The sequence below is a fragment of the Narcine bancroftii genome, chromosome 4 (genome assembly GCF_036971445.1).
Source record: "Narcine bancroftii isolate sNarBan1 chromosome 4, sNarBan1.hap1, whole genome shotgun sequence".
Lineage (NCBI taxonomy): Eukaryota > Metazoa > Chordata > Chondrichthyes > Torpediniformes > Narcinidae > Narcine > Narcine bancroftii.
In genome coordinates this window covers 243,126,922-243,140,386 of record NC_091472.1, presented here as the reverse complement: position 1 = coordinate 243,140,386, position 13,465 = coordinate 243,126,922, and the positions used below count along the sequence as shown (strand labels likewise).

Here is a 13,465-nt window from a genome sequence, read left to right as displayed (position 1 = left end):
TCATTGGCCCATTTCCTTTGAAGTTATGAAACCGTGCACAAAATGAGTCAATTGGATATAATTAAAACAGAGGTTTTCAAACTTTTTGTTTTCACCCACATACCACCTTACGCAATCCCTTAATAATCACGGAGCACCTATGGCATAGGGAATACCTAAAGTGGCATGTGAGTGGAAAGAAAAGGTGGCTCCATTCATCACCCTAAGATCCTGTATGTCATTGGCCTCACCTGCACTGTGGAGTCAACAGTTGAATTAGGCCAAAACATAAAAATAGTTTTTTTTTTTAAAATCACAGCCATATCAGGTACACTCCTGTCCCTTGTTTTGCCAAAGTGACAAAGATTTACGTTGCTCAATAAATTTTTAAAGAATAAAAGATTCTCAGACAATTAAATTAAACAAAAATACTGCAGAAGCAGAGTCGAGTAAAATACAGAAGTGTGTCGGCTAAGTTCAGTATGCTTACTTGTCTCTTTTACCAAGTACAATGAAAAGGGTTCTCCTGCAGTCCAAATGTGTACACTAACATTAACGCAGCTGTGTAACAAGCACAATTTACATAGTGTAATGGTATAGTGGATTTGTCCCATCTTCCACATTTAAAATGTGATTTAAAATATTTACATTTTAATTAAACTCAAACAAGTGTATGTTGGCTTCTCACAGCCATTTGCAATGTTCAGACTCAAAGGAAAAACAGGGCCTGTGCAGGGTATAATATTGGTACAAAGTGTTTCTGTTGATTTTCCTCCATATGTGGTAAGCTTCTGCCATAATTCTGTGTTCTGTGTCTCAGGAGTTTGCGAAGGTTGGACAAGTTATTAAAAACCTTGTCAAACTTCGGTAGAAGTATAGTGGAAAATGTGTTGACTGGTAGAGCGATACCAATGCCTCTGAACAGAATTACCTGCAAAAGTTAGTGGACACAGCCTAATACATCACAGCAAAACTCTCCCTACCATCAAGAAAATCTACATGCAACGCTGGCTTAGGAGAGCAGCAGCAATCATCAAATATCCACACCACACAGGACAGGTTCTGTTCTCACCGCTGCCATTAGGAAAGAGGTTGAGGTGCCACAAGACTCACTCCATCAAGTTCAGGAACATATGCTGCCACACCACCATCAGAATCCTTAACAACAAGCTCAGTCAGACACATTTAGGGACTCTTACTTTGTACATTTGTGATAGTACAGATCTATCACCAATGTATATAGTGTTTATAGTTACAGTATCTAGACTGTGCTTACAGCGATTGGCTGAGAGCTAAGCCACGCCTACTGTCTGGGCCTTAAAGGGTTGTGTCCCTAGCCAGGTCGGATCATTCCGGACTGGTCGGCCACCTGTGAAGAGCTCCTGTCTTTTGCTAATAAAAGCCTTGGTTTGGATCAACAAGTCTTTCGACGAGCTCTACAACATTATTTATTGCTGAATGTATTTTTTTTTCTGTAGTGCACATTATTTACATTTCTTTCTTTGTTTACATCTCTCTCTTTTCTAAACATATATTTTCTTGCATAGTTTTTTGCACTACTGATAAAGAGAAATTCTGCCTGGCCCACAGGGAAAACAATCTCAGGGTTGTATGTGATGTCATGTATGTATGATAAATGTTAATTTTGAAATTTGCTCCTGGGGTGAAGCTCAGGACTACCATGTTTGTGCAGAAACCCCAAGATGTCATTGGTCATACAGGAGTATGTTACCAGTTACAGCATTTCCTTACAAAATCTAGGTTTGTATTTTAAACTTCCAGTGCATGCAAGCTGTAACTTGCCTGTGTTGAAAATTCTGTTGCTGCCATCTCTTACAAAGAGAGATCTTACAGCCCCCACCACAAGCAGCAGGATCTAATTACATCAATACAACTTTGCAAAGGCAGTTTCTAAATGCAGTTACAAAAATCTGATGAAAAACAAAGTTGACTTGTGAAAGATAAAATGAATAGGATTTCTTTTAGTATGTCACCGATATACTGCTTTACTGTTATCAACAAACTAGCCGAGCAAAGCCGACTTTTTTTCTGCCGTAGCCGTTATTAGACATATTTGGGGTGAAACACCACAGTCTGCAGTTTCTATGATTGTCATAAAAATACAGAAGCATAAGAGGGACCTTCAAGAAGGGTTCAGGCCTGAAACATCAGTTATATTGATTTCCTATGGATGCTGTGAGACCTGGTGAGTTCCTCCAGCATTTCTGTGTTTTTATTTGACATATTTGTACCACTCCTTCATGTTAATCAAATCTTCTTGGCTGTAATTTTACACTTTGTTTAAAGTAGAAAAAATAAATTAAGGGAAACTATTTTCGTTGATTTAACAATGATGAATCTTTTGCATTTTACTTGTCCTTGCAAATTACAATAAAGTTTTGGATATTCCTTTTCTGAAATAGTATGCCATCCATTTTCAATTCAGTTTCCTTCTATATTTTTCACTCACATTATTCAATTAATCTTAGACCTGCAATTATGAATGGTCTTTAGGGTGGAACGGTTGGCATAACAGTTAGTGCAATGCCTTTACAGCACCAGCGATCGGGACCAGCGTTTGAATTCTGCACTGTCTGTAAGGAGTTTGTACATTCTCCCCGTGTCTGCGTGGGTTTCCCTGGGGCTCCAGTTTCTTCCCACCATTCGAAACGTACCAGGGACGTAGGTTGAGTGTAAATTGGGTGGCACGGACTCATGGGCTGAAAAGGCCTGTTACCTTGCTCTATGTCTAAGTTTTTTTTTAAATAATTTAAATTTAAACATTTAAAAATTTGCTTTGAGCACAATTATTAAGAAAAAATGGATTTCTATTTGTGTTCACGTGTGCCCTAAACAATTTTAGGATTTCATCCATTAGTAAATTCATTCACACTGTTGCTGTATTATTTCAACGACTGAAAGCCAAGGTAAACTTCATATCCTGAATTGAATTTCTATTATGTGTCATGTAATTAATATCCTGATATTAGAGAAAAATACTGTTTGTCTTTGGTTGCGAAATTCAATTTATGGCAGCATTCACTGGGTGACTATTTATACCTTGGGGTTGACATGCCAACCCTTGATCTAAAATACTAATGCAGTAAACCCAAGGGGATTGGTAGATCCGGATAAGCAAATTTTCCGGTTGTTTGAGAATGAGTGAGTGGAGTGAGGCTACCATTTTTTTTTAACCCATTTATTATTTTTTTTTGCCGGTTGCTCGAGGCTACCAGTTGCTTGAATTCTGGATAACAGGGGGTACTGGATTTTTAGGGGGGAAAAATTCTATATTTTTCTTGAAGATTTTAATAGTTCAATTTGAAAATATTTTTTCATCAACAATTGCATAATGATTCTGTTTAGTCATGTATCGTTTTTTCTTTCCGTGTTCCCGAACCTTAACTCCAATCCCATTGAATTTTGCCAGCATTTCTTGCAACCACTTCCTTTTGTTGTTCTCTCAAAAGGTCCCTGACCCAAAACCTAACCGGGTTCTCTTTCCACAGATACCGAATTTGTCTTCTGTTTTAGATTACAGCATTTGCAGTTGCATTTGATTAACTCCATAGATTTTTTTTTTTTTGCTTTTTATTTTCGGAACTAACATAGGAAATCACAAAATTCTGTAGTCACCGTGGTTGAAATGAACCCAATGCAGGAGAAACTCAGCGGGTCAAAGAGTGTCCTTTACGGAGCAAAGGCAAAGATACAGAATGGGCTTGAGCCCCTCCTCCAAATAATTAGTCCATTATTGTTTTGGGTTTACCTCTCTCTTCACGTGAAATGAAAATATAAAAAAAAGCGGTGGACATGGCACGAGAACTTCGCAGCTTCTATCCACCTGACGTTCCCCATCGTCGGAAGCAAGCAGTCCGTGCCTGCGCCCGGGCGCTAGGACCCCGCAACCTCTCTTTGATCCTTGGTGGCCCCTGGCTCCTTGCGTTTCTCTCCGTGCTTCCCCCAGCGCCAGGACCGTGCGGCTGCGCACTGGCGAGTGCCGGGGATCCGGTCGCCATGAGTGGGCCTGGTTCGGCGGCGAAGGCCGCTCAACTCTGGAAGGCGCACGGGGTCGAGGTCCTCCGCCTCAGCGGAGTGGCGGGCTGGGAAGCAAGCAAGAAGAATGATCTGCTGCTGGGTGTCGGCCACAGCAGCCGGAGCGGGCCGCATGTGGTCTACTTCCCGGGAGACGTGCAGGTGTGTGCGCGGGGCCAGCGGAGGGTCGGGGCTTCGGTGGGGGGCGTCGGGCCACGGGGGTCCCCGGCAGCGGCTCGGGTTACGATCCCTGTGTGGCCCAGGCTTCGGGCTGCAACCTCTCGAATTGAGTACGCATCGTGTGGGTGGGGGAAGTCGGCTGCAGTCTCTCCGCTGTCATCCTCTGAACAGGCGGGAGGAGAGGGGGGAGGAGGGGAGGAGAGGGGGGGGAGGAGAGGGGGGGGAGGAGAGGGGGGGGGAGGAGAGGGGGGGGGAGGAGAGGGGAGGGGGAGGAGAGGGGGGGGAGGAGAGGGGGGGGGAGGGGAGGGGGGGAATAGAGAAGAAAGCCTGAATGATTGGATGTTTGGTAAAGTTGGCCAATGTGGCAACAAAACTCATCAAGTGTGATTCAGAGAGAGGAGTCAAAATGGAAATGCTGGAGGACCCGACACTTCCTTCTTCTTCAAGGTCGCTGGAATTAATAGGCGAGGTGGGGGGGGGGGGGAAAGAATGGGCCAGGAGAGGAGTACAAAGGTGTTAATTGGGTATGGATGGAAGAGTGAGAATTGACTGGGGGAAGAGGGGTTATTTGGGCATCTGGATGCTGGGCTCGGTGTAAAAAGACAAATGGGGAGAGAGAAACAGAGCTAGAAGAAAGTAGACAAAGGGTAAGAGTGGGGGCAGGCCTCTGGAGAATTTGATGTTAATGCCATCTGGTTGGAGGGTGCCCTGATGAATATGAGGTGGTGTTCCTCCAATTTCTGGGTGTCCTCTCACTTGCTTAACCGGATTGCATTTTCATCGAATTCAGGGTGATTGCTGTGAAACAAGAAAATTTGCAAACACTCTGATTGTGGTAATACACACATGCACAGAAATGCTAGAGGAATTCAGCTGGTCTCACAGCCTCCATAGGAGGTAAAGATCTATTACATTTAAAGATTACCAACCAGAAGCCCTGGATGAACAAGGAATTTCCAAACCTGATGAGAGCCTCACAGGCTGGAGATCCAGATTACCACTGAAGGAGCAGGTGTGACCGATAGAAAGCCATCTCCTGGGCATAGTGGAGTTTCTGAACAAAAGTGGAAATGACAAAGGATACCCAACAGCTGTGGCAGGACTGACGTGACATAACCTGCTGCAAAACCAAATGCAGTGCAGTAAGAGGTGACAAAGCTTCACTTCCAGACAAACTCAGTACCTTCCACACACAATTTGACCACAAGAACAAGAGAAAACCAGCACCGCACATCTGTCTTTTGATGATCTTCTGCCCCCTATATGAGGATGATGTGTGGGCTGCCTTCAGAAGAGTAAATCTGATTTTAAAAACATTCAGTCCTGACGAAGTACCTGGCCGAGTATTAAAAATCTGTGCTACCCAATGTATCAATATATTCGTGGATATCTTCAACATCTCAATCCGGCAACCTTTTGTGTCTTATGATGTAAATGTTTTTAAATAGGATCAGATGTACTTGCTCTTCCAGATAAGGTATAGACTTAACTGTTATTTTGATTCACGCTATGAACCAAAAGCTACAAAATGTAACCCTCATGGTAAGCTGCTCAGATTTTTTTTTTGGTTAGTTTTTTTTAAAGAATAGGTTAGGTGTTTTTTTTTAATGTATAGACACACATGCATAAATATACATACACACTTGAAAAGCCTGTTTGGGACTTTGTATACCAGAGGTATGTCATCCAGTGTCATTGGGAAATCAGAGGTGGAGCAGTTGAGCAAATTTAAGTTTTGGGAGTCACCATCTCAGAATCTTTCCTGGACCCAACACACTAATGGCATCATGAAGAAAGCTCGTCAGGAGTTTGCAGAAGTTTGGAATGACATTGGAAACCCTGGAAAATTTCTGGAGATGCATGGTGGAATGTGTGCTGACTGTCTGGTAGGGGGATACTAATATCCCTGAACATAAAGCCCTGCAAAAAGCAATGGACACCACATACAACCTAGAGATTCTTTTTCCTGCAAGTGAGGCAGATTTACCACTGATTGGTCTTCTTTCTTTGGCTTGGCTTCGCGGACGAAGATTTATGGAGGGGGTAAAAAGTCCACGTCAGCTGCAGGCTCGTTTGTGGCTGACAAGTCCGATGCGGGACAGGCAGACACGGTTGCAGCGGTTGCAGGGGAAAATTGGTTGGTTGGGTTTTTCCTCCTTTGCCTTTTGTGCAAATAGAACTGTACACATATAAACAAACTATGCAATACAGAGACAAAAAGAAAATAAAGTGCAAAAGTATGAGTCCTTAAATGAGTCCTTGATTGAGTTTATTGTTGGGGAGTCTGATGGTGGAAGGGTAGCAGCTGTTCCTGAATCTTGTGATGCAAGTCTTGTGGTACCTAGACTTTCCTGATGGTAGTAGCAAGAACAGCATTTGCTGGGTGATGTGGATCCTTGATGATTGCTGCTGCTCTCCAAAGGCAGCGTTCCCAGTAGATGTTCGGGGAGGGGTTTGCCTGTGATGTCCTTGGTTTTGTCCACTGCTTTTTGCAAGACTTTATGTTCAGGAGTACTACTCTCCCCATACCAGCTGGTCAGCACACTTTCCACCATGTATCTGCAGAAATTTGCCAGGGTTTCCAATGTCATACCAAACCTCCAACAACCTTGCAGAGAGAACTCAGCTTTGCACAGACACCAGTGGGTTTTATGAAGCCCTGAAGGTGACGTGTGGCCCTTCGGACAGGACCAGAGTCTTTTGCGCAGTGCGGATAGCTGGGTGCTCTACACAGACAAGGTGTCCATCCTGAACTGTTCAAGACTCAGAAATTCATTGTATCCCACAACAGCCAGAGAAAACTGAACTGGACAAGATTACAACCCTAGTAGAGACTGTCAAGGCCATAGAGCAGCTGAAGAGGTTTGGAAGCATGGGGGCCCAGCGTTATACGCCAAACTCTGATTTTTTTTTTGCTGCTAGGAACAAGGAAAACTAACACAGGACGTCCTTGATGCAGTCATCATCACCCTGTACAAGAACAAGGGAGAAAAGTCCAACTACCAGGGGATAATGCAGTTCTCTGTTGCAGGAAAAATCCTTACAAGAGTACTTCTGATCAGACTGGTCCCCATCATTGCTGAAGAACACCTCCCAGGAGCACCATTGACATGGTATTGTTCTCCAGCAGCTTCAAGAGAAGTGTAGGGAACAGAACAAGAGACTGTACTTGATACTTGTCAATCTTGACAAAGTATTCACACTGAAAGCAGGAAAGGTTTGTGACAAATCATGGAATGACCGGGATTGCCCCCCCACCACATCCCCAAAGTTCCTCAGTATGATCATCCAGCTACTTGAAGATCACTGTGGCCAGGAAAGACACAATGACTTCTCAGAGCCCGTCTCCATAGGCAGCAGTGTAAAGCAAGGCTGCATCCTTGCACCGACTGTCTTCACCTTCAGCGTGATGCTCCAAAGGGTCATAGAGACCTTGATGTTGAGGATGGTGTCTACATCCGATACCACACTGATAGCAACCTGTTCAACCTGAGGCGACTACCATCCCACACCAAGATATTGGAGCAACTCATTCGAGAGCTACTCTTCACCGACAGTGCTGTCCTTGTTGCCCATACAGAGACAGCCTTGTAGCTTTGAGAAGGCTGCTGAGCTCTTAGGACTGGAAGTCAGCTTGAAGAAGACAGAAGTTCTCCATCAGGAACTTCCCGCACCTCAGGAAGAGTATCACCCTCTCTGCATTGCCGTCTGCGAGACTGATCTGAAGACAGTTCAGCTACTGGGGGTGCACCATCTCATCAGATGCCAAGATCAATAAAGAGGTTGACAACAGACTGGCAAAGGCAAACAGCACGTTTGGTAGGCTGTACAAAAGGGTCTGGAAAACAAGCATCTGAAGACAGGCACAAGGATCAGTGTGTACAGAGTCATTGTACTGACCATTCTACTGTACGGCCGTGAATCGTACACTTACAACTCCTTGAGTGCTTCCACCAACACTGGCTCTACACCATCCTCAACATCCACTGGAGTGACTTCGTCACCAACATTGAAGCCCTCAAACAGGCGGAAGTTACCAACATCAAGATCATGCTGTTGAAGACACAGCTACTTTGGGAATGGTGTGTCTCTTGAATGGAGGATCATTGCCTGTCCAAGAATTTTTTAATATTTTTTTAATGCTCCATATATGCAGCACAATTATTATTATAATACGGATATCAAAAGAGGAACAAATTGATTACATACATGATGGTTTTCACCCCACCCTAAAACCCTTCCCTTCCATCCCCTCAAAAAAGGAAACCTACAAATTGAAAAAGTTTAAAAAAAAAATTATAGGTACAAACAGATAAAAAGAAAAGAGAAAGTAAAAAAGGATCTTTGGATTGCAGAGAGAGATAATTCATCAGTTCTAACATAAACATACAGAGGAGAATTCTGCAGGGTTAGAGGGATAAAAGGATATCACTGCAAATTCAATCCCACAATTTAAGTGCATGGGTGCCAAATTTGTAAAAACATAAGAGTATTTATTTCTTAAATTATAAGAATTTTTTTTTTCCAAAGAAATATAACTTTGAATTTCAGCATGCACCTTGGCAAAGTTAAAGATGTATCCAATTTTCAAATAATTGCAATACATTTTCTCATTAATGCTAATTTAACAAATTTCAATTGATAAATTGATAGTTTCAGTTTAGGATTTGTACCTTCAATATTTCCTAATAAAGACAGATTGGGATTTAATGGAAAAACAAGTCCTGTAACTTGCTTTAAAAAAAATTACTTATAGGCACCCAAAAAGGTTTTACATTTGAATAAGACCATGTTGAATGTATGAAAGATTCTACATAGTTATTAACAAATCAATCAAATTCAAATCTCTAATTAAACCCAATGTTGCTTTAGCAGCTTTTTTCTTGTTGTACTCGAGTACAACTATCTAACAGGGGATCGAAACAAAAATTCAAATTTCTTCCTATTAAAATATTTTCATGTACCTCTGCTAAATTTAAAAAAGTATCTTGAATAAATTTCTCATCATCAATATTTGGAGCATACTAATTCAAAAGTGTTCACATTTTGGAGAATATTTGATAATGTAATAATATTTTGAACCTTTATAGGAAGATTTTTAAAATTAAAATTGCGACCCCCTCTTGCTTTCGAATTAAACGAAGGAAACATCTCATATCCCACCCAGTCTCTCTTTAATTTCAAATGCTCTTTTTCAGTTAAATGTTTCTTGTATATAAAAAAAATCTACTCCCCAATTTTTTGATATGTAAGCATTCCTTCTCTTTTTATTTGACCATTTAACTTATTAACATTAAAATTGACAAATATAATTACTCATGTCTGTCCTGCATTGGCCTCATCAGCCACCAGTGAGCCTGCAGCAGATGTGGACACCTCCCTTCCTAAATCTTCATTTGCGAAGCCATAATAATGTTCAGAAGTACTGGTGTCCCCATACTAGGCTGTGATGCAGCTGGTCAGCCCACTTCCCACCACGCATCTACAGAAATTTGCCAGAGTCTGATGTCATACTTCTGAGTGAGTAGAGGAATTCACATGCTTTCTTCATGATGCCATTAGTGTGTTTGTTGGGTCCAGGAAAGATCTTCCATGATAGTGACTCCCAAAAACTTAAATTTGCTCACCCTCTCCACTTCTGATTCCCTTTATCATCACTGGATTGTACACTTCTTGATTTCCCTTCCTGAAGTCGGCAAACAGCTCCTTTAGTTTTGGTGACACTGTGAGGCTGTTGTTGGTGCACCATTCAAATACTGACTCATCACCCCTTTTTATACAACTCACTACCGTGGTATTGAGCAAGTTTGTAGATGATGTTGTTGTCGTACCAAGCCACACAGTCAGTGGTGCTCTGGTACTGATGAAGGTTGTGGTGTTCTTGCCATTCCTCACTTTTGAGGGGAACAGACACATGGGTGCTTTGCACTGACTGCCTATTCCCCTTTCCTCTCCTAACAGCCACTAGTTACCTGTCTCTTGCCTCTTGGGTCCAACTGTCTCCTTTATAGCTTCTGCCTATCATCCCCTCTGCCTCCTGAATGATCCAGAGTTCATTCAGCTCCATTTCCCTGGTGTCATCTACATGGAGCTGTAGCTGGATGCTCTTGTTGGTGAGGTCATCGAGGACACTTGGACTGCTCCAGATTTCCTACATGCTTCAACTGGATTATACCACTGCCCTTAACTGCCATCCTACTACCTACTCTGGATTTCTATTGGAAGATCTTGACTGACTGTCTGTAGTATCTCCTTAGATTCTGCAATTCAAACCTCAAGCAAAAGCTTTGAGCTCACCACTAATGGGTGCTCTGCTTGTGCCAGCTTTACTTCTATTTGTTCCTGCTAAAGAATTGTGATTTGATTGATCTGCTAAAGTGCTGAGCCCCATGAACAGTCCTTTTTAAACTCTTCTCACCAGCCTGTGTGTAACTCTCTCCTTGTGAATTGAAGCTGGTTTGTTGCATCTTGGGGCAGAGGGGGCAAGGGCAGGAGAACGGGAAATGGAGGAGAGACGGATAAGGGCTGAGTTGATAGTGGTGGAGGGGAAGTTATGTTTATGGAAGAAGGCAGACTTTTCAGAAGCTCTGGACTGGAAGACCTCATCTAGGGAACAGATGAGACGGAGAAATTGAGATAAGAGGATGGAATCCTTGCATGAGACAGGGTGTGAGAAAGTGTAGTCCAGGTAGTTGTGAGAGTAGGAAGACTTGTAGCACATGTTGGTGGAAAAATGGTCTCCCGAGATGGAGACGGGGAGATCCAGGAAGGGAAGAGTGTTATCGGAGATGGGCAGGTGAGTTTGAGATCAGGATGGAGTTGAGTGTGAAGTGGATGAAGTTGATAAGCTCATCGCGGGTGCACAAGGCAGACCCGATGCAGTCCTCAATATACTGGAGGAAGAGTTGGTTTTGGGGGGGCTTGCCAGTGTAGACTTACAGCATGAATTGCTCCACAAAGCCGACAAAATTCTCCTTGCAAAACAATTGGTCTGCTAAAATGCCAAATCCCATGCCCAGTCCTTTTTAAACTCTTTGACTCTGTGAGTTTAATTAGCACATTGAGGTAGCTGTTATTTGGATATTCATAATTTTCTACTTCCAGGCAATAAACCTTTATCAACAATTTCTTGGAAGTTTCACCTGTGAATTGTTTAAATTTGTTGCATGTTATTCAATAAAAAAGCAATTTTGTTCAACTAACTTGAATATGCTGTCATGTATGTGCTTGTTATTGATTGTGACTTAGTTTTTGAAAAGCAGGTCAATTAGAGACCAATACCTGTTCAAAAATAATTTATACATTTGTGGACAAGTATCTGCCATTACTGACAGCAGTATTTCAAAACTTGCTATTTTGTGTGTTTGGTGTCCAATGATGCAAATTACTATGCATTTACTTTGCAGAACTATCATGAGCTGATGATGCGCCATCCAGAAAATGTTCGCTGGCAGCGATGGAGTCTGGAAGACATTGCTGTTTTACTGTTCCATCGTTTTCCCAACAGTCGTATCTGGATCATAAAGGCTTCCCGGATTCATCTACACAAGTTCAATTGCTATGACAACTTTGTACAAAGCAATCTTTTTGGTGCGCCTGAGCACGGTTCTGACTGTAGGGCTTTCAAACACTTATACTCACTGTTGATGAATGGGTTCAAGCAAGCGCATGCTGTTCTACGTTCTCGGACAAATCCTGATGAAAGATCTTGTGGTCGTTTTGCTGTTGAACAAGATAGTTGCAGTAAAACTGTAAATGGTTTAGCTGCTAAGAATGATCTGAGTACTCCAAGTCTTTCTGAAAACTACAGAGAGTTTGAAGACTTAAAATTCAATGAAGGGTCAGTGCATTTTATATTGATTGGTTTTAGCAAAGGTTGTGTGGTGTTAAACCAGCTGTTGTATGCAATGAATGAAGCACAAAAAGACCAGGAACTAGCTGCCTTCATCAGTAATATTAAAGAGATGTATTGGTTGGATGGAGGTCATGCTGGGGGAAGCAATACCTGGGTCACTAATTCAGAAATCTTGAAGGAATTTGTCCAAACAGGTATTCCTGTGTATGCACATGTCACACCTTATCAAGTCTGGGATGATATGAGGGCTTGGATTGGAAAAGAGCATAAGAAATTCATCCGGCTCTTAAGAGAGTATGGTGCTAAAGTGACAAACCAACTTCATTTTGAAAATGAAACCCCTTCTCTGGATTATCACTTTAGGGTCCTTCAAGTCTTCTGATATACTGAGGATTCTTTGTGACCAAAACATCACCAATGTTTGGTCTCATTTGTTCTCAATAAAGCTGAGTAGAAAAATGCTTTCATGTGAAACTGGTACACCAGAGAAATGCATTTAATAATTTGAGGATTAAATAATTGCATGTAATTTTGTCTCTGCTGAAGGCAAATCTGTTTTTGCACATTAAAGTGCTATTACATATACATTCCTTGTATTTCTTTTGCATTCCATTCTCTTGCATTTTGTGGACTTGCTTGAATATTTCATCAGTGTATCTTCAGTCTTCTAACGCAGTATAAAAACTGATGAATTTCCAAGGGTGGAAGAATTGAACTTTTTGAGCTCACTCAACTTGAACCCTCTAACGTGTTCAACAACAAATTAAAAATGCTTGATGTGACTTTAGAAAATTCAAACTCAATGGCTGAAGTTATCAGCAGTAATAATTCTCAAAAATTTCTTCAAAAGTCACTCATTGAATAATATGAAAGTGAACAGAAGTAGTCATTGATGCTAATTTCAAAGAGCCAAGAAGCAAACCTGTGGAGTGGTTGGAACATTCTTACAACTTTTCCATCCACTTGTCTCAGCTGAGCCCCAAGAGTGACCAGCTGGTTGGCTCTTTTTGGGTATAAAATGTGCACTTAACCTTGTACTTTCAATGTGGAGCTTCATTTTCACCATTCATGAATTTTGTTTCCTGGAGTTTGCAAGTTAGTAAGTGTGGCACTCCAGGAGCACTTTTACTACTAAAAGCAAAGCCTGCACACAATCAGGAAAGTTGAATTCGGAGTAGTAGAAAATTAAAAATAATTTCAAGTTTAATATAATAGCTAAATCTAGAAGGAAGTGATGCCATGCAACTGAACTTGAGTTGGTCAGAAGATGAGAACAATCTAGGTCAAGGGCTAGGAGAGATAAGTTTGTTGATGACTGGTTGGAATGGAGAATGGCAACGATGTAATAACTTTCTAATATATAATGTAGAAATTAGTGTGACTGCTTCAGGGAGGAAGAATGCAGGAGCAGTTGTC

General features: G+C 41.8%; 1 protein-coding gene across 1 annotated transcript; it reads left to right on the top strand.

Moving 5' to 3' along the window:
- Nucleotides 1-3,777: 3,777 nt before the first annotated feature.
- Nucleotides 3,778-12,634, top strand: c4h2orf69 (chromosome 4 C2orf69 homolog). Its single transcript, XM_069934531.1, has 2 exons — nt 3,778-4,176; nt 11,601-12,634. Exons 1-2 carry the CDS (start codon nt 3,793-3,795, stop codon nt 12,429-12,431), a joined length of 1,215 nt encoding a protein of 404 aa, XP_069790632.1. The 5' UTR covers nt 3,778-3,792; the 3' UTR covers nt 12,432-12,634.
- Nucleotides 12,635-13,465: the final 831 nt, after the last annotated feature.